Source organism: Caenorhabditis remanei, chromosome V (assembly GCF_010183535.1).
Source record: "Caenorhabditis remanei strain PX506 chromosome V, whole genome shotgun sequence".
Taxonomy (NCBI): Eukaryota; Metazoa; Nematoda; class Chromadorea; order Rhabditida; family Rhabditidae; genus Caenorhabditis; species Caenorhabditis remanei.
Genome location: NC_071332.1, coordinates 5,869,571 through 5,889,056, shown reverse-complemented (window position 1 = coordinate 5,889,056; position 19,486 = coordinate 5,869,571). Strand labels below are relative to the sequence as shown.

The window sequence follows — 19,486 nt, the reverse complement described above, 5'->3', positions numbered from 1 at the left end:
AATCAGTATTACCATGACACACTATCAAAGTTGGACCTTTTCAACAGAAAAAACCAAAACTTAATATACTTTTGAGCGGTACTGTAGTTACCGGCGTTTTGGAGTGCATTACGGGAAGGTCACCTAGTCAGTGTAGAAATATGGGACGTGACCTATATCGTTGGAAAGCTGAGAAAACGCTGATTCCAAATATATTCCGTTCTCTCCCTCGATTCCTAGTATTCGAGAAAAACGAAGTCAAAGTTTGGACCCCTGGCAAGTCCTAATAGGACTAATCGTAGATGCAAAATACGTCATTTCACAAGAAAAAAGATAAGAATAGTAGTTTAAAGAAGGATTCCATCAACCGGTTGTTATGAATCATCGTGTGCCACCGGAAAATCCTGAGAATCAATTCATCTTCGCTTATTCAAATGAGAATTATTATTGCAGCAAAGAATTGGGTGAAGCTCCGCCTTTTTAGAACTCTAGAGGTTTTTTCCAGATAATGAATATCCTCTGCAAAATGAATGGTAATAACAAAGTATCTGCAATCGGACAAATCAAATTTCCCGGGCTCAAAGATTTTCTGAATTTAGCTGAGCATTTCTTGGTGAGTTACTCAAAGAGTTGCCACTGCGGTGATCCACGACGCGGGGGTAAATGGATTAAAGTGGGAATTTTTGACGTTAGCAGTTCAACGTAACATGAGAAGAGTCGTTGCGAGTTATAAAGATTCCATTGAAGTAAAGTCATCCGATTTTTTCAGCACCAATGGTTGATCGGAAAGCAATCAATCCAGAAAATCGAAATTCAAAGATTGGGTGACAGGTACTAACCGTCTTCTGAAATCTACCAAAAAGAGCTTCAAAACACATCGAGTTCTTTTGATAACCCAATATAGGTTGGTTTTTATTCCATAAAAATTTTTAATGACAAAACTTAATGAAGCTATCGAATGCGTGAACGGCAGATTCATTTTCCGAAACCAAAGTGGGTTCCAGTATGGTTTGTTATCTTTGTTTGCAATGATTTCATTAACTTTATCAATGATGAAATATGATTTAATTTATTGACACGAGGAAAAAATAAAATCAATAGTTTACACTTGAGAAAAAAACTTGAAACGTCCGAGCGGGTCAGGAACTGAAATATTTTTGTATTGTTGCTTGGAATCTGGAGAACTGTATGTAACTCACAATTTTACAAGTACCTCGATTTTTTAGGTTTGGGGTTGTCGGAATCTCTGTATGATTGCCATCCGACCTCCAGAACTCTCTTTACAATCGCCTTCATTATCTCTCCTGACATTCTATAAGCACACAATCTTTGAATTTCGACTTTCTTGATTGATTGCTTTCCGATCAACCAATGGTTCTGAAAAAATCGGATGACTTTACTACAATGGAATCTTTATAACTCACAACGACTCTTCTCATGTTACGTTGAACTGCTAACTTCAGAAATTCCCACTTCAATCCATTTCCCTCCGCGTCGTGGATCACCGCAGTGGCAGCTCTTTGAGTAAGTGCTCTCACCAAAAAATGATCAGCTCTATGCAGCAAAACACTGAGCCCTCCTCGGCCATAAATAGGTATTGGGGACCCGTAGAGGCAATCAAGGAATTCTTCTTGGGGTCCGCGAGATGCTAGGGGAAATTTGAATGTTCCGATTGAAGATACTTTCCTTCTACCAAGCATTTCACAGAGGATATCCAATATCTGAAAAAAGAACCTTTAGAGTTCTAAAAAGGCGGAGTTTCACCCACTTCTTTGCTGCAATACAAATTCTCATTTGTATAAGCAAACACAACTCGATTGTCAGGATTTTCCGGTGGCACACGGTGATTCATAACAACCGGTTGATGGAATCCTTCTACCTCCAGAATCCTGATATCTGTCCCAAATATCACTTGAGTTCCTCTAACAAATCCGAAATCTTGATTCAGAAGATCATTTGCACTGAGAAGAGTTGTTCGTTGAATCGAACGAATATTGTTGTCAAACCACACATCTCCACAGTCATAGATGATTGAATCGATTCTCTCATTGAACTTGTTGAGAGTGAACTTCACATTCGCTTTGATTCTCCACTGCCCAACGTTCGGATCATTCACTCGGCACTTCGCAAAAAGCACAAGTCGTGCGTTAACCATGGTCATTCCGTGAGATAAACCAATATTCATCTTGTTAAAATACTTTGTAAAGATTTTGTGATTCCTTGTTTCGAGAACTGGATGGATGTTGTCAACGATGTAACTCGTTTTGAAATGGCCGAGTGGAGCTGGATCTATAAACTCTGACTTAATATCGGAAACTGGACTATGTTTTTCTAAAACTCACAATAATCTAGATATGATTTCCTCTCCGATCTAGAAATTGGTGGAAAATGCTGATTAACATCCATTTTGACGAAGATGGTATGGTAGGAATGAATATTAATAAGCTCCACGTTTCAAAAAAAAGTAACTTTGTTGCCCGGGTCACTATTTTTTTCAGTTTGAAAAATATCGGTACGTGAAAAGTTTTTTTAGACTGGAAAGTAATTGAACTAGGCACTTCAGTTAAAATGCAGATATTTTATCCAGTGCCACAGATTAGAGTTGCAAGGAAGTGAAAATTTCTTATCCGGAAGTCAGAAGTCGGAAGTCGGAAGTGAACTTTCTTATCCGGAAGTCGGAATTCGGAAGTCGGAAGTTAATTTCCTTAACCGGAAGTCGGAAGTCGGAAGTTGGAAGCGAAAAAAACGCCCGGAAGTAGGAAGTTGGAAGTTGGAAGTCGGAAGTCGGAAATCGGAATTAGATTTTTTCGCAAATATCCAAAAACTCCAAGAGAAAAGATCATAAAATTGGCGGAAATCAGTGGAAAATTAGGTTTTGGATGAAGAAAAGCCAATTGTCTCTCCTCTCAGGTATTTTTTCGCACTTTGCCCACGAAATGGGCAGCATGGCCCAGAGAAAAGGGCCGCGGGGCCTGCCCTACGCCGGCACTCGTGCCGATTTTGAGGGCCACATGGCCCATTTCGTGGGCAAAGTGCCGAGATTTGGTACAACGGGCGGCATTCCTCTTCTTTCGCTCCTTACCATTTAACACTGTAATTAACCAGATTACACATTTTTGTACTTTTATACTATTTATTGAAATAATTCGAACAAAAAATAGTAATTTCAGTAATAATGGGCAGTAATAACATAAAATAAACTAGAATTTGTCAAGCTTTAAAATGGGGATTAGGAATACAGGAGAAGAATATAATTTTTAGTAAAAGCTACAAATATACGAATTAAAAGCAAAAATCTAAAGTAAATGCGAAAATTAACCGAGACGAGCAGTGGAGTAGCCGAAGCGCACAGTTGATGAAGATGCTCGTATTACTGAATTTATTTCTTGTTCCCCTGAAATTTGTCGAAAATTGAAAGATAAAAAGAAAAAAAGAAAATAGTAGCGTCTTACCTGTTTTATCGGAGGATCTGTGTATATTGTCTCATCTTCTAATTGAAAAAAGTAGCATAAAATAGAAGGAGGAAAGAATTGAAAAAGAAACGAAATAAATTAGAAAAATCGTGGTGAAAAATCAGCGTGTGCTGTAGAGCGCGATTTCTCAACTTGTGCCCACTTCGGGCCAATGTGGTGCCCAACCGGGGCCAAACAGGTGCCCAACTCGTGCCCACATCCAACCAGCCTCTCCTTTCGGCAACCAACTCTCCAGCTTGTGCCCAACCCGCGCCAACCTAGTGCCCACTGGGCCATGTGGCCCTTTTTGTGGGCAATTTGCCCTATTCAATGGCCACATGGCCCATTTAACAGTTTCACTGCCCAACCCTCGCCAAAAAATACCTGAGCTTTTAGACCATCTTTTCAAGTATTTCTGTGAAATATACTTTTCGGAAATTCCACAGTTATGGAGTGACGGAAGTCGGAAGTAAAATTCCGTATCCGGAAGTCGGAAGTCGGAAGTCGGAAGTGATTTTTCTTATCCGGAAGTCGGAAGTCGGAAGTCGGAATGATAAAAATGCCCGGAAGTCGGAAGTCGGAATTCCATACAACTCTGGCACAGACCTTTTCTTGAAAACTCAAAAAGACAACCAGCCAATCCCAATGAAACGTGCCAATCGGAAATCCTTGAATTCACAAGTTGTGACAAACAAGCTGATCTCTTGATTACATCCTCATCATCCTTAATCCGTTTCGGTTCTTTGAATATCTTTCTGACACACTTATCAAACCGTTTATAACTACTGTAGCATCTCTTCTTTTGCATGTCTAGACATTAAATTATCTTCTATTGTTCTTTCTGCACGCCAAGTCAGTGATAACAGGTTGCCACACCCAATTGATCTTTTTCTCATTACAAATGACACTCGACAAGTGTCAGAGGCACTTGTTTACTACCATTGGATTATGTTTCAATGATCGATGGTTTTCAGTTACTTCCTGTTTACAATAACTGAGATAATCCCTGTTAGAAAACACGATATTTCCCTCTCCACTGATAACTCGAGAAATCTGAAAATTGTTATTCGTGTTGTTCCAATTGGAACATCCAATTTCCTTTGTTATATTTACCATCAACTCTCTTTTTTTTTGTCATACGACAATCTCCCTCAATTCGATAACAATTCCCATCACGAGGAGCCCTCTATGTCATGCCTTCTTTTATTTTAACAGTTTTCTGTTATACTTTTCAATAAATGTCATTTTCCCTCTGAAAAAGTTTCTTGTCTTTCGGTCAACAAAAGTGACGTTGTACCATCTGCCAAGTGCCAGGTGTCCTTCGTACCAGTCCCCACTCCGTTGTGTTGTCACCGAATGTTTTGAAGAGAGCGAGACGGATATATCCATTTTGAATCACTTGTACTAATCCAGTCTGCTTGAATATTGTGATCAGCTATTTGATTGTTATGAACAGAGCAAGGTGAGTGGTGCATTGTTTCATAGAATTTTTAGTTTAGCTCTCTTTGTTTCTCTGGGTGAGCCACTTGTCTTTATTGGCAAATATCTCCAAAGCTGTTGAAGCTATCAAAAAGTTGTCAACAGCAAAAATGCAGTATATAATTTGATCTACATTTTGGCTGTTGACGTTGTGTTTTCTATATGTCAAGTTTTAGAGATAAGGCTTTCTCAGCATGTTTCTCTCCTCCCTCTATTTCAGCTCATTATCTTTTAGCACACATATCTCAAAAACGAAACTAGATATAAAAAACTTATCAACTGCAACAATAAAGCACTGAACTAGATCTTCATTTTTACAGTTGACTCCTTTTTGACATTTTCAATAGCTTTAGAGATATAACGTTTTGAAGCAAGTCTTTCTGGTACCTCACTTCCCTCCGTTTTGCTTTGAAGAGTCATAACTCAAAGTCTATAAAAGCTATGAAAAAATGTCAATTGCAAAAATAAAGCTGTGAACCAGTAGATTTCAAAAATATAACATTTCCAATCGCCAAGACCGCGACGCGCTCTCGAAATCGACCAGTACTTTCTACCTTGATCTTTCCCCAAATGACCCTTGTACCAATGGTTCTCGACGTTAGCAGTATCACATACTTTCCGGTGTACTTGTTTATTTGAAACGTTGCAAAGAATCTGCAACTATTTCTGTTTATTGATCATCTTTTTTCCTTCATCCGTTTCACGACAAACAGTTCACAAAATGAAACGCAACAGTACTCACCCACACCGGCGACAATAGTTTAACCTTGACATGTTGATTCAATCGAGAGAATTGTTTACAGTTTACTTCGGAAGTAAAGTAGAGAGAGAAACCAAAAAATGGGAAAATGGGCTTCATGTTTATGCTCTTCTGAATTCAGGAACCAACACCAAAAACCACCTATTCTTTTCGTTTTCCCTCAGAATTCTCTTTTTTCAACACTACTTCTGGATTTCTGAACCTCCAAACATGTGGTTTTGTGCAGTGACGATGTGCAACTCCCCTCTGTTTTTTTGAACTAGAAGCAGAAGGGAATGTCAATTCCTCGACGATGCCATCTTCCTCATCCCCCATACCCTGTCACAACCAGAGTTGTTTACTTCGCCAATGTTTTTGTGTCCTCGTCGAGGTCTTCGCGCGCTCCAGTGACGCAGACGTCAAAAGATTATATATGTCACACGTGGAGAGGGAGGGTGAGAGATATCGAGAAGGACTATAGCATTTATTATACTCACGTGGCTTCAAAGATCAAGTTTCCCACCATTCGAGAGAGTTTAAGAAATCAGATCGGATGATAACAAACAATTTTTTCTTTTGTTTTCGAAAACTCTTTTTAAACTACCGCGGTTTCTCATGGCCGTGGCCGAGTAAAATCTTGCTGTGTAGTTCACGAGGACAAGTGTTATTTGTTTATCATTTTCCGCCCTTTTTCCACGTACTCATCAACATTTCTATAAAATTATTCGTTTCTATTCAGACATCGTCCTCTGGTCTCGGAATTCGTCACCTCTAAAAAACGAAACATTCAACAGAGCTGGCTATTTAGTTTTTTCTCGTAAGAGCGTGTTGTCGCGAAGCCTAGGCTTGGCTGCCTCCCCTCCCCCTTCGTTTTCGTTTTCGGATGTAAACAACTCTCGTATGTACTATTTCGCCTTCTCTCCATCTCTTCATTCCGTCTGCTTACTCTCACCGTCCGCAGCACCGTCGTCACCGATCATCCATCCGCGAAGCAAAGCACGCGCGGCCTTTGATCGAAACATGTACTTTTCCGTACTACTGCATACTACCAGTGACGCGAGCGCCGCGTGTCCGTGCCTCTCGCTCACCTTCCAATGTTGCGGAAAACCTATTTTTACTATTCGATTCGATTCTTTTTCTATCGGAAAAAATGAAGAAAACAACATTTCGAAACTTTGCGAATCAATCTGAGTGTCGTGTGTCCATCAAACTGTTTTCTCGTTTTGTTTCAATTTTTCAATCTAAAAAGTTGTTTGTCACTTTCATTCGCCTCGATTTTCTCTTTCCCTCTTGAAGGTTTCAACAACTCACGCATTTTTTCTTCCCTCCCACCCATCAAATTGTTTGTATTTGTCTCAAGACGGTCGGTTCGAGACCCGGTCTCAACCCCTTTCGGCGCCTCCGATTGTCGCTTTTCCTCATTCGATCATTCCCTTTCTCATCGGTTCTTTCTAGCTCTTCGAAACATAAAGCATGGTGTGGACGCCTAACTCGTGAGTTTCTGCTTCTGTACCTCTAGATTTTATAAGTGATCATTCACCAAATTCGAATGTATACTTCTAAAAGGTTACATCAAGCTAGACAGCTTATGCATAGATACACTCATTACCGCTTCGATCTCTGTGGTCCACTGAGCTCTATTCTAAATGAATTCCGATTCATATAGTACACATTTCCCTTGAAAGTGCACACATTCCCCTCCTCTCATTGTATGTTTTTCAAAAAAGCTACTCGTCTCCTCCCCGGCTCTAGCTTGCCTGCGTCTCGCCACGTGTGAGCCCCATGCTCCGCCCACACTCCCATGGCGTCCGTCCCCTCGTCGTTTTTGTATGTTTGTGTATGTCTGTGCCGCGCCGCTCATAATCTGTTTCACTCAGAGCTCAGAAAGCTTAGACAGACAACACGTGCGCTTGTCTCTCCCGGATATCATTCATTGTCTCTGTCTACCTTGTCAAAGTGTATCAATCGTCTGTAGCGTTCACTTGGTGTTGCTCTTTATCTCCTCTTTCTATTCTTTATTTTTTCACCTTCTTTCATCGTTTGACTTATTTATCTCCAGTTTGATTTCAAAACCTCTGTGAGTGGCTGTTCGACTAGATTACATTTGATACTGAAGTTGTTTATCACTCTAGAAAAAAGGTGTTTATCGAAATAAATTGCCTTATCTAACACTCAAACCACATTTATTACCTCGAAGATCATCAATAATAAAATCATGTTTGTTTCAAACACCTTCGCTTATCATCTCTCTCGTCTCCCTCTCAACAGAATCTTTTTTCATTTGTCTGTTTTGTTATCATTTGTGGTCGCTGCCTTCTCGACAACTTGTTTGTCACTCCTCTCTATTCAAACTCTCTTCTTTGCGCTCACTCTTTCTTCGAGAATAAATTTGCTACCAGACCAACAGAAAGTGCACATTAATCATCATAGCTCGCAGAATTTTACCGTAATCTGTGATGACAAAACTTTGTTATGATCAGTGTCACTTACTGTGTGGGTTTTCGGGCGTGTTGTTTTCCTACCCAACAAAAATAATCTTGTTTTTCGAATAGCCGATTCCAGAAAACCGATATTCTTTTTTCTTATTTTTCATTGCTTGCTTGCTTTAACTGCTTATTCCTACTTCTATTTTTTCTGTCTTCTCTTCTTCCTTGTTCAAAAAACAAGCACGACGATATTCAAAAGCAGGCCTTACTCATCATGTTGTTGGCAGTGTCTGAAAATGTTTTCGTTCTTCTTGTTTCCGCCGAAAAAGGGTCACCACCTCTCAGTCTCCCTTATTTTTCTCATTTTCTCTCTAAAACTTGCGCACTCTTTTCCCTCTTTTCCTCTGTTTGTCACATCATTCGCGTCGTGTTATTCGCTCCGTTCTCGCCTTTTCCCCGTTTTAAAACTTAAAAATCAATTCGAAACTATTTTAAATTTTCACTGTTCTCTATTTTCAGCCGGAAACGCCACTTGCCCAACAACGTGTACAACGACTCCTGCGGAAAGATGTCGATGACAAGTTTGTCAACGAAGTCGCGACGACCTGAAGATATCGTTATCGAAGGATGGCTCCATAAGAAGGGAGAGCATATCCGTAACTGGAGACCCAGGTGAGCTACCGTAAACATGACAAGAAGATAAAGCCTATTAGAAGTTCATCGCAATCACAAAATATTAAATTCGATGTTGATTCACTCACACTCTTTTTATTTTTCACTTTCCACATTCATCCACTTATCCTCTTGCGTCAACTGATTTGTTTTCGCCTCGCGCGCGCTCTCTCTCTCTCTCTTTATCATGCTTTTCCGGCTGAAAATCTGATATATTCCTCGTAAACATTATTCTAGGAAATGATGTGATTTCCTGACAACAGACATACATATTAGCTACTTTATGTTTTGTAGCAGTAATCTGTTGTGCTGAATACGAATTGTTTTTTCTATTTCGCAATTTTAATCAGAAAAAACACGGAAGCACTGCAATCAGAAAGATTTTACTGATGACTATTATCGTCAACAAGATTCAAAACACGGACACAATATTTTTTGTGCAGTATTTTTGTATTTCTGTTTTTTGTTGTTGGGTGTGTGTGTGCTTGGATGCCACCGTAGGCCACCCTACTTGATCGTGTTCCAAAACAATAAACACACATTTTCGAACAGCGAATGAGCGTCGCGAAAAATAATCGAATGGAGAACGATTGAAAGAAGTTGAGAATGGAAAACGGAAAACATGCCAGAGTCAAAAAACAATTATTGTGGTGATGATGAACACAAAATATGACGTGGATTTCCTTCAGGTACTTCATGCTCTTCCACGATGGAGCTCTTCTCGGATTCCGCACGAAGCCCAAGGAGGGGCAACCCTATCCCGAACCTCTCAATGACTTCATGATCAAAGACGCTGCGGTAAGCTTTGCAATTTCCTATTTGGACGGAGACAAACTCAACCAATTTCCTGTACGTCTAGTGTATCCATGGGGCTTTTTTTTCAGACGATGACTTTCGAGAAGCCACGTCCCAACATGTTTATGGTACGATGCCTACAATGGACTACGGTCATCGAGCGAACATTCTATGCGGAGAATGCGGAAGCTCGTGCAAGATGGATTGAAGCGATTGAAGCGATTTCGAGGAAGTACAAGAATCAAACCGTTCCCCATACTCACGAAGAATTAATGGATACGGTAAAAACTAGACCGTGTGCATAGTCAAAAACTAGTTTTTTTCAGAATCCCCCACCGAGAATTGACGACGAAGGAGAGTTCGCTGGAGCTGCGCATGCTATCATGGGACAACCATCGTCTAAGCCAGGGGATCTTGCATCAGGAATCGATTTCAAGGCTTCTATGATCAGTATTGCGGATACCAGTGAAGCAGCCAAGAGAGACAGAATTGTAAGAGATTCGCCTTTCTGATTGATACGAATTCCCGATTTTCAGACAATGGACGACTTCGACTTCCTCAAAGTGCTCGGAAAGGGAACATTCGGAAAAGTCATTTTGTGCAAGGAGAAACGATCTCATCAACTTTTCGCCATCAAAATCCTCAAGAAGGAAGTGATTATTGCCCGCGAAGAAGTTGCTCACACCTTGACTGAGAACCGTGTTCTCCAGCGATGCAAACATCCATTCCTCACGGTAAGATCCAGTTACTCATCTTCTGACCATCCCACTTATAATTCTCACTTCTTACCTTTTTTGCACGATCTTTCTAATTGTGTGTCTACTATCAGTTGAAACCTTTGTTAACTTTTGTGTCATCCTATAGTGTTTGTGATCGCATTTACAGGAGCTGAGATGGAGTTTTCAAGCGCAATGGCATCTCTGCTTCGTCATGGAGTTCGCCAACGGTGGAGAGTTGTTTACACATCTTCGTAAATGCGGAACGTTCACTGAGGCGAGAGCGCGTTTCTATGGAGCAGAGATTGTACTCGCCCTCGGATATCTTCACAGATGCAACATCGTTTATCGCGATATGAAGGTTCGCCATTCATCGCGCCGAATGATGAATCGAAAAGTTATTTGATGACGGTACATAGAAATCTCAAAAATGTTCTACAACTACCCATACTTAAAAAATATATAGATTAGTAAAACAAAACGCTTGGAAAACAAATTAGATATCAGAAAACTTATGTTTGCTTATTATTTACCTATCACGCTGTAAGTAGTGTTGTTTCAGTTTATGTGATGACATTTTTCTTTATATAGAAAAACACTTCTTCTTCTTCTTCTCTCTGTCCTTTCCTTTCTCTATATCAAACTTCTTCCTACACATTTATACTTCTCGAAACATTCTCTCTATGCCCTTTATCATCTTTATCACTATCTCGACTCTCCTTCTTCTCAGGAGCTGAAGTACTCGTTCCAAACAAACGATCGTCTTTGCTTCGTGATGGAATTCGCCATTGGAGGTGACCTCTACTATCACTTGAATCGTGAAGTGCAGATGAACAAAGAGGGTTTCTCGGAGCCACGTGCTCGTTTCTACGGTGCCGAGATCGTGCTTGCTCTCGGTTATCTTCATGCTAATAACATTGTGTACCGCGATTTGAAGGTTCGGAATTGCTTTATATTAGAATAGAGATAGAATAGATCACTATAGAATTAGTAGACAGGATAGTTGTAGAACATTTTCAAGTATTTCAAAAGAAACACATCCAAAACTTGATTCGATTCATCATTCGGTTGCTTTATATATATTGAACGTTCACTGAATCGTTTGTTTATAGCTTGAAAATTTGCTTCTCGACAAGGAAGGTCACATCAAAATCGCCGATTTTGGATTGTGTAAGGAAGAAATTAGCTTCGGAGACAAGACGAGCACTTTCTGTGGAACTCCGGAATATCTTGCTCCAGAGGTATACATAGGGATTTCTGCATTAGTCACCTAAAAATTGTTTTCAGGTTCTTGAAGACAATGACTACGGTCGTTGTGTTGACTGGTGGGGAGTCGGTGTTGTGATGTATGAAATGATGTGCGGACGACTTCCGTTCTACTCGAAAGATCACAACAAACTCTTCGAACTCATTATGGCCGGTGACTTGAAGTTCCCAAATAAGCTGAGTCATGAAGCCAAGTCTCTCCTCCAAGGACTCCTAGTCAAAGATCCAGCATTGAGAACCGGAGGAGGACCAGAAGATGCTCTTGAGATCTGTAGAGCAGAGTTCTTCCGATCAGTCGACTGGGAAGCAATGTATAGAAAAGAGATCGAGCCACCATACAAGCCAAATGTTGTGTCTGAAACCGATACAAGCTATTTCGATAATGTGAGTTTCAACGATGAAAGTTATCAAATGTAATCCATTTATTTTCAGGAGTTTACCTCTCAACCAGTGCAACTGACGCCTCCACACCGAAGTGGAACACTTCCAACTGTTGATGAGCAAGATGAGATGCAATCTAACTTCACGCAATTCTCATTCCACAATATCATGGGAAGTATCAACCGAATACACGAGGCTAGTGAAGAAGCCGAAGATTATGAAATGACATAATACATCTAATAATGTTTTGTCCTTTCACTTACTTATTTCATGGCTCTCCTCAATTCCTCTAATATGCGGGTTCACTGTCACAGTCCTAATAATATTAAGCATTATTTCTTCATTCAACAAAAACCCAAAAAAAACTTCAAAATCTCAAAATCAAAAAAGTCTTTCGTTTAGAACAATCTCCATTTTTCTTTCGCCTTTTCTGCTATAATTTCGTTCCCATATCATTCCTCCGGGTGAAACCGTTTCGATTTCTCTGATATTCAGAATTTTTGCCATTTTTCAAATCAAAAAATCACCCAAAAACCAAAAATAGATTCCATGTCCCCTCTTTCTACCTCTTCCGTTCTCCAAAGTTTTAATTCCACCTTCTCGATTTCATTTTCTTTCACAATGTCTGACATTCAGGCTGAACCTAATTTTATATCTATATTCTTGACTATTTTACTATATTTGTTTCTAACAAAACCAGTTGCCCAAATTCCATGAATTTACCCTGATCCCATCTTTCGCCTACTGCCGTTTTCATCATTTTTCCTGTCCCGATTCGCTTCTTTTCCCTTTCAAACCATAGCTCTTTCGCTGTGTAGCTCTATGCATTCCTCCGCAAAATGTATGGTTCCCCACACTTTTTCTGTCCCTGTCTTCCTCTATCATATCTTTGTCGTAATGAATTTTGTCTTTATTGATTGTGGGACGCTCCAGAAAACAGAAATGCATAATGGTTTTACTTTTTTTCCAGATTAAAACTGACAAATATGAGTTTCTGATTCTGAATCATTCATCGCATCGGAAATATACAAAATCAGAAGATTCCGGCGGGCCGGTCCGATATTTGCACAGTCTGCTTATATGGGTTATTTCCTCTATTGAGATAGCTCATTCTGAAATCGAAAATGCTTCATTTAGGCTCTGAAACTTCATATCTTTGTGAAGATATAAATAAATTCCTTCGATACTGGGTTGATCGTAACGAGCCAGCTTGATTGTGAGACGCCAGAAGCAGAGAGGAGGAGAAACAATTTTAGGTTTGGTTTAGAGAAGAAGAATCAAAAGAAAGCTAAACACTGATAATGAGCTGGAAAATTGAAGAAGTCTCTTGATTCAGAAAACTCGACCGTATGGAACAAGTGCCGAAATCTGACCTCTCAAACTCTATGAATTTCTTTTTTGTAGTTTCATACGCTTCTTCAATGAATGTATGGTATGAGATTAGTTTTCAGAGCTTCCTCTCTCCTACCTTTCCCGTAATAAACTAGGTTTTTATTTATTATGGAATGTACAAGAAGAAATACAGATGATTAGGTCGGGTGCAACAAAGCTAACAAATTAATAACAAAATGATACCGGTACAATAAATTAGATTTTTCCAGTCACGAACTCGTGGACAATTTGTGGAACTGCCGAATCGAATCCGGTGATGTCAAGCATTCCGGCGTCCGATGGATCGGCAATCGAGTAGTTGTAGGCTTGCATCGCCATGACGATGACCTTGGCGTCGTGGATTCCGGAAGCCTCGCGATATCTTTTGATGGCTTCGAATGGATGAACGTTTCCCGCCCAAGTATCATTGTCGGTGTAGATGATGAATATGTCGAACTTGAGGTTATTCTCGGTCGCCCATGTAATCGGAAGACCGCAATCAGTGCTGCCGAACTGAAAAATAAAGTTAATATACAGATTCAGTTTTTATAAACTTACGCTGAGTTTGTCGATATAGTCGTTCACTTGTCCGATTTTCCAGTCCTTGGTGAATGGAAGTTCCGTGAGCTTGTCACAGAAAGCAACGCATTTCACCTCAGCCTCATTGTGCAGATTGATGAGAGACATTCCAGTGGCGGCTTCGCGGCACGACAAAGGCGATGAGCTGACAGGAGAGCACATACTTCCAGAAACATCGAGAGCCAAACAGTAGCGTTTTCCAGTTGGTGGAGCATTCACAAACGCCTTGTAGAATCCAGCTTCGAGAGCATCGCAAATCTTTTGATTTGGCTCCCAAGCGAGTTTTCCCTTGTCTCCACGTCCTTGGGCGTAGACGGCGCGAGCAGTCAGTAAGTTGAGTGGATGAATGCGAGAACGACGAAGTTCCTCCTGATCGGTGAGTCTCTTGATGATCGAGTCAACACGCTTATCGTCAAGTGCTCCCACAACAGTCATCTTGGCGAGGTTGCGGATCATGGCAGTCATCGGCATCGGAACATCGAAGAGGGTTTCCCAGACGAGCTTCGAGTTAAGACTGGAGGTTGGCAGATGCTCACGAACGAGTCCGTGCTTCTTAATCGCCGCTACGATAACTTCCTCGCTTTGTTCCTGTTTCAGGTTGAGGTACGCCTCAACAAGATCCAGAGCTCTGAAAAAACAAAATAATATAAAGGCACTATAAAAAATTGCTAAATATTCAATGCTTTCGTAAGAACTATTTCTCTTTTTAAAGAACATTTAGAACGAAAACATTGGAAAAGAGTAGTCAATTCGGACCTGCTCTGTTCTTCCTTGATAAGTTGTTCCTCAGTGTAATCCACCTTCAAAGCCTTCCTATCCCATTTCGACTCGACTTCAGCAATCTCGTCTTCGTTCATCTTTCTCTTTCTCTTGACCAAGTCTCCTTTGACTGCGAAGCGGAAGAGTTGCTCTCGTTCGAGACGATCAGCACGACGTGTGTGTTCCGGTCCGTCTTCCATGAGGTTAGGATGAGCAAGACGGAAGAGATCGCGATGCGACCATCCTTCACGTTGTGGATACTTGGTCAGCAACATGGCCAACTTCTCCGCTGTCTTGGTTTTATACCATTTGCTGATGGCAAGTCTCATGGAACGTCCCCATCCAGTGGACGACTTTGCTCCTCCTGCTTTCGTGCTTTCAGCAATATCCTGACAATAACCGACGAACTCGAAGAGATGGGTTGGCGTGCGACAGACATCCGGGAGAAGTCGGAAAGCGGCTGAGTGAAGTTGATGGATATACTCTGAATAAGTGTGAAGCATTGGACACTCATTCTTTTTGGTTGTATCGTGGGTTGCGATACGGGCGCAAAGGGCAAGAGTGAAGATCATCGCACTCATTTTTGGATTACGATTGTCGGCGTTGATAAGAGCAAGCTCTTTCAGAACCATGTGTCCGTTTCCTTCCTCGATAATCTTGATGATTCTCTGGGCGTTATCCATGGTAATCTTCTCTGATGATTGATGGTAAGTTCCCTTGTCGGATCCGAGAATCAAGAATCGACGGACCTGTGTCTCGTCGGACACTGGGAAGACGTATCCTCCAGCGTTGTTCACGACTTGACCCTCCTTCACCTGCTCCATTTGACGGGGAATTCTTTGGAGTTCTCCTTCAACAACAACCACCTCCATGTCAGCGTCTAAAAGTTGCATTCGGCGAAGACGAGCGCAAACACTGAAAATGTACGTTTAGTTATAGTCATTTTAGAAATTATTAACTCACTTCGACAACTCTCTGAGTTTAGTCTCGTCAAAGTTGGCAGCCTCTTGGAACTCGTTCAACTCCTCAGCCATGGTTGGTTCTGAAAATGAAATATTGCGAAATTTAGAAAGGGAAAAAGTTGAAAGTAAGAAAGAAGGCGAAAAAAAAAACGGATGAATGCGTGGTTGCCTAGAAACAGTTGCATTAACAGGTGGAAACACTGAAGAACTTTGTGGGAAACGAAAAAAAAACGAAAGGAGAGCAAAACAAAATGTGTGTTGGAAATGTAAACGAGAACTTTCGAGGACGATGGAGAGGGCGAGGCAGACAAAGAGACCGAGTGAAGGCTGCGGGCCGCGATATTTATAGGGAAAGTAATGGGAGGAGACCGGAGTGGAGAAATGTTTCGAAATCTAGCGTTGTTTATGGGTCAGTAATGAAGTTATGAGCAATGTTTTGTAAACTTTCAAAATAATCGAGGGGTTCCGAGAAGAAATATTGCAGTATCAGCTGAAAAATTGCGAAACAGAAGCAAGGGGAGACTTGTTGAGGGAAACAACTGAAATTTTGTGTGAAAATGGCACAACCACTTCAAGGACGTTTCAAAATTTCACACTTTTTATTTCGAAAAGAACGCAAACAAAATATGTGCGACTAGTCCAAAAGTTTGACGACTTTCTCCCTTTTCCAAACATTTTCGTTTCCGATTTGTCATACATTGGCCTTTTCCCGAAACGTTTACGACTCGCAGTGATAATACTGTGAACAGATGAGAGAAAGAATTGATATAATATTGGAAAAGGAATGTGGCGGAAGAGATTTTCAAGGTTGTTTTTGGAAGAAACGGGGTGAAACTTCACGAAACTTACACCTGCCGATGAGAAAAATTATCTTTTCCACGTTCTCCGCGGAAAAGTGAGATTTTGAAACCAAAAATGACAGTTAAGTTTGTCACATTTGGAAATGTCATGCATCACCGATTACGTGATGTTTTTCCGCCGACAAGTTTGGTTTCAGTGATAAGACTGGAAGAATCAATCGACCAGGAAAAAATTGACATTGAGAATTGGAGAAAAACCCTTTTTTTATCTGAAAAATGAAAAAATTCGGTACTTTTTCCGTGAAAAGCAATGAAAATGAACGAAAGCGACGGCGCCACACTGAAAAATATTTAGAATGAGGAATGGGGGCGGCGCGTGTTTTGCGGCACAGTCGATTGCAATCATACCGCGCAGTTTTGGAAAACTAAAAGTTTTCTGCTCTGAAAATGAAACTTTTAGTGAAAAGTCTTTATTGCAATATATTGAAACAAGCCTGAAAAAACACAATACAATTGAATACCTACACTCTCAAAATTACCAATGTGTTCTTGATTTCTTGAACTTTTTGAACCAAGTTCAAGCTTCCACTCAAACAAATGACCCTATCCTCACGAGACAATGATTTTTGTTAGCTCAGTCACACAGATCACAGTATTGATCATAGAGGGGGAGCACACACGTAGTATCTTATCAAATGTGGCAATCATCATCGTCAAATCAACTGGAGGACAGTGAGAGAGCACAAGACACATTGTCTACTTTTTCTCTCTTTGACCCTCTATTTTCTCGATTCGATATGTTGGTTCAAGAGCCCAGTTCATCTAATTTGACCTGTAAAGTATGCAGTGAACCAGCTCATGGAGTTCACTTCGGAGTTGCTTCTTGTCGAGCGTGTGCAGCATTTTTTAGGTGGGTTTTTGGGTCTCGTGACCTTGAATATTACATTAGAGAAAGGAGAAAACACTAGAAAAAGTATAGAAAAAGTTTAATTATATCGGGGAATTGGACGACTTAACTTCCAGAAGAACTACAGTACTCGGCAAGAAATACACATGCCGTCAGAAGAATGAGAACTGCGCCACAAACAACGAGGATAGATTCAACTGTAGATTTTGTCGTTACAAAAAGTGTTTACAGTGTGGAATGACACCTGAAAGTGAGTTTTATTGTATTGATTAACCACCTGCTAATAACATTTTCAGATGTAAAATACAACTATGACTCAGCAGTTCATCACACAAAAAAACCATCTCCTTTGATGAAACATGAGTATCAAGAGCACCCATCTGATCCGAGTTCACCGGTTGACTTGGTGAATAATATGGATCATCAGTTATGTATTCGACAGACAAGAGATGTCGTCAAAGATGTGACTTATGAAGTACAAACGGATGAGAAAGGAGAGCCAATTGTGAGGCTGGATATAACTGGACTTCTGAATAATATCACTTCGGTTCTGGATGATTTCGTGCCATCAGATGACATAAAGAGTCTGAATACTTTGAGAAGAATGAATCATGCATTGATAGAGTACAGGCAGATACATCATAGTAATGTCATAAAGGTTAGTATTGTTTTTGCATTTTAGTCTCAAAGCGTATTCTTCAAAACGTTGTATCTCAAAAAATGAAGACGCTATAAAAAAGTTATCAACTACAACAGTTTTTCTCATTAAATTTTACATATTTCTTCAGCTGACAATATCTTGACAGCACTTTTAGTTTATGAGATATACACTCTCAAAGACGAGTCATTAGTCACAATCAAATCCCCATATCTCAAAAACCAGAACAGATATAAGAAAGTTGATAACTACACAAGTAATCTACAAGACATTTCCCACATTTTTGTAGTTGATAATTTTCAGCTATTTACTCAAGTTTCAGAGATACACGCTTTCAAAGATGAGTTGTGGAGAAAACGAGTAGGCAATCACTTTAAAAATTTTCTAGCTCTAAAACCAGAGAAGCTATTTAAAAGTAGTCAACTATAAAATAGTCCACTATTTTTCATGTTTCAGTAGTTAACAATGTTTTCTAGCTTTGGAGATACACATTTTTTAAAATTCGTAATGGGGGAACAAGTAAAGACAACCAAACATCCCATTCAGCTCACAGTAACCTATAAAAATTAATTTTTCCAGTTCGTCCAATCAATAACAATGCGAGAAATACTAATGACTGGAAATGAGCAAATCAAATCGATCACCAAGTTTCTAATGCATTCCGTTCCATTCCGATCCCTCAGGAATGAAGATCAAATGCAAATGCTCAAATCTATATGGGTTCAATGGAAACGTCTGGAACGATACGTCTCAACTGCTCAAATCTTTGGAAAACGAATGTATGAAGATCAAATTGTCACTTTGGTTCCTGGTTTAGCTGCGTATCTCAACAAGATTCATGTGGACTGTGCCGCGTTTATTTACAAAAAGGCGGAAGGAATGAAGTTGTAAGTAGGCGGATTTGAAGACTCTCATCTATGGTTTTTTCAGTTTTATGGAAAATTTCAACTCTCGAATGATGGAAGAGATTGGGAAACCTCTGGTTGATTTGGAGTTGACGAGTATGGAGACAGCTTTTATGTTGGCTCAAATGTCATGGCAGGTGGCTGGTGAGCTTTTCAATTTTTGAAAATCAGTCATGAGTCTTTGAAAATCGTCTTATCTCGAAACGATTAAGAGCTATCAAAAAGCTGTCGACTACAAAAATAGAGTTCTAGATCTATTGACTGGCCTACTAAAAATTTGAACCCACTGGACCATGTCTGGCTACGTGGCACTATCTCAAAGTAACCTAAATTTTCAGGCAAAGAACTGCAAGGTGACGTCCTGAAGGCAAGCGAATCTGAACAAGAGGCTCTTGCGAATGAACTTCATCTCTACTATATTGAAGAGCTCCGACTCCCCAATTATGCATCTAGACTTATCAAAATTAATAATATTATCAATGCGGCACAGGTTAGCGATCTAAAGATTTTCAATGTAAAAGAAAGAAAGAATTCCAGAAAATTCATTTCGAGCGTCAAAACTTCATGGATATCGTTCGAATATTCGATTTCTTCCGGGTGCACGTGTCGGATCCCGAAATGTACAAAGCATATTTTTGAT

The 19,486-nt window shown here is 40.2% G+C and overlaps 4 protein-coding genes across 4 annotated transcripts; 2 read left to right on the top strand and 2 right to left on the bottom strand.

Moving 5' to 3' along the window:
• Positions 1 to 1,182: 1,182 nt before the first annotated feature.
• On the bottom strand, positions 1,183 to 2,385 carry GCK72_017571 (uncharacterized protein; the record flags this gene model as incomplete). Its single annotated transcript, XM_003112681.2, has 4 exons — positions 1,183 to 1,356; positions 1,404 to 1,700; positions 1,748 to 2,268; positions 2,322 to 2,385. The coding sequence occupies 4 exons, from the start codon at positions 2,383 to 2,385 to the stop codon at positions 1,183 to 1,185; spliced, it is 1,056 nt and encodes a 351-aa protein (XP_003112729.2).
• A 4,737-nt stretch (positions 2,386 to 7,122) lies between these two features.
• Positions 7,123 to 12,136, top strand: GCK72_017570 (uncharacterized protein; the record flags this gene model as incomplete). Its single annotated transcript, XM_003112769.2, has 11 exons — positions 7,123 to 7,142; positions 8,595 to 8,747; positions 9,437 to 9,545; positions 9,632 to 9,823; positions 9,869 to 10,033; positions 10,079 to 10,276; positions 10,428 to 10,619; positions 10,989 to 11,195; positions 11,371 to 11,499; positions 11,546 to 11,908; positions 11,957 to 12,136. The coding sequence occupies 11 exons, from the start codon at positions 7,123 to 7,125 to the stop codon at positions 12,134 to 12,136; spliced, it is 1,908 nt and encodes a 635-aa protein (XP_003112817.2).
• A 1,356-nt stretch (positions 12,137 to 13,492) lies between these two features.
• On the bottom strand, positions 13,493 to 15,648 carry GCK72_017569 (uncharacterized protein; the record flags this gene model as incomplete). The annotated part of the gene is made up of 4 exons (XM_003112699.2): positions 13,493 to 13,789; positions 13,835 to 14,483; positions 14,612 to 15,529; positions 15,578 to 15,648. 4 exons carry the CDS (start codon positions 15,646 to 15,648, stop codon positions 13,493 to 13,495), a joined length of 1,935 nt encoding a protein of 644 aa, XP_003112747.2.
• A 1,525-nt stretch (positions 15,649 to 17,173) lies between these two features.
• On the top strand, positions 17,174 to 19,485 carry GCK72_017568 (uncharacterized protein; the record flags this gene model as incomplete). The annotated part of the gene is made up of 7 exons (XM_003112707.2): positions 17,174 to 17,286; positions 17,400 to 17,533; positions 17,580 to 17,941; positions 18,521 to 18,828; positions 18,872 to 18,990; positions 19,185 to 19,336; positions 19,384 to 19,485. 7 exons carry the CDS (start codon positions 17,174 to 17,176, stop codon positions 19,483 to 19,485), a joined length of 1,290 nt encoding a protein of 429 aa, XP_003112755.2.
• Position 19,486: the final 1 nt, after the last annotated feature.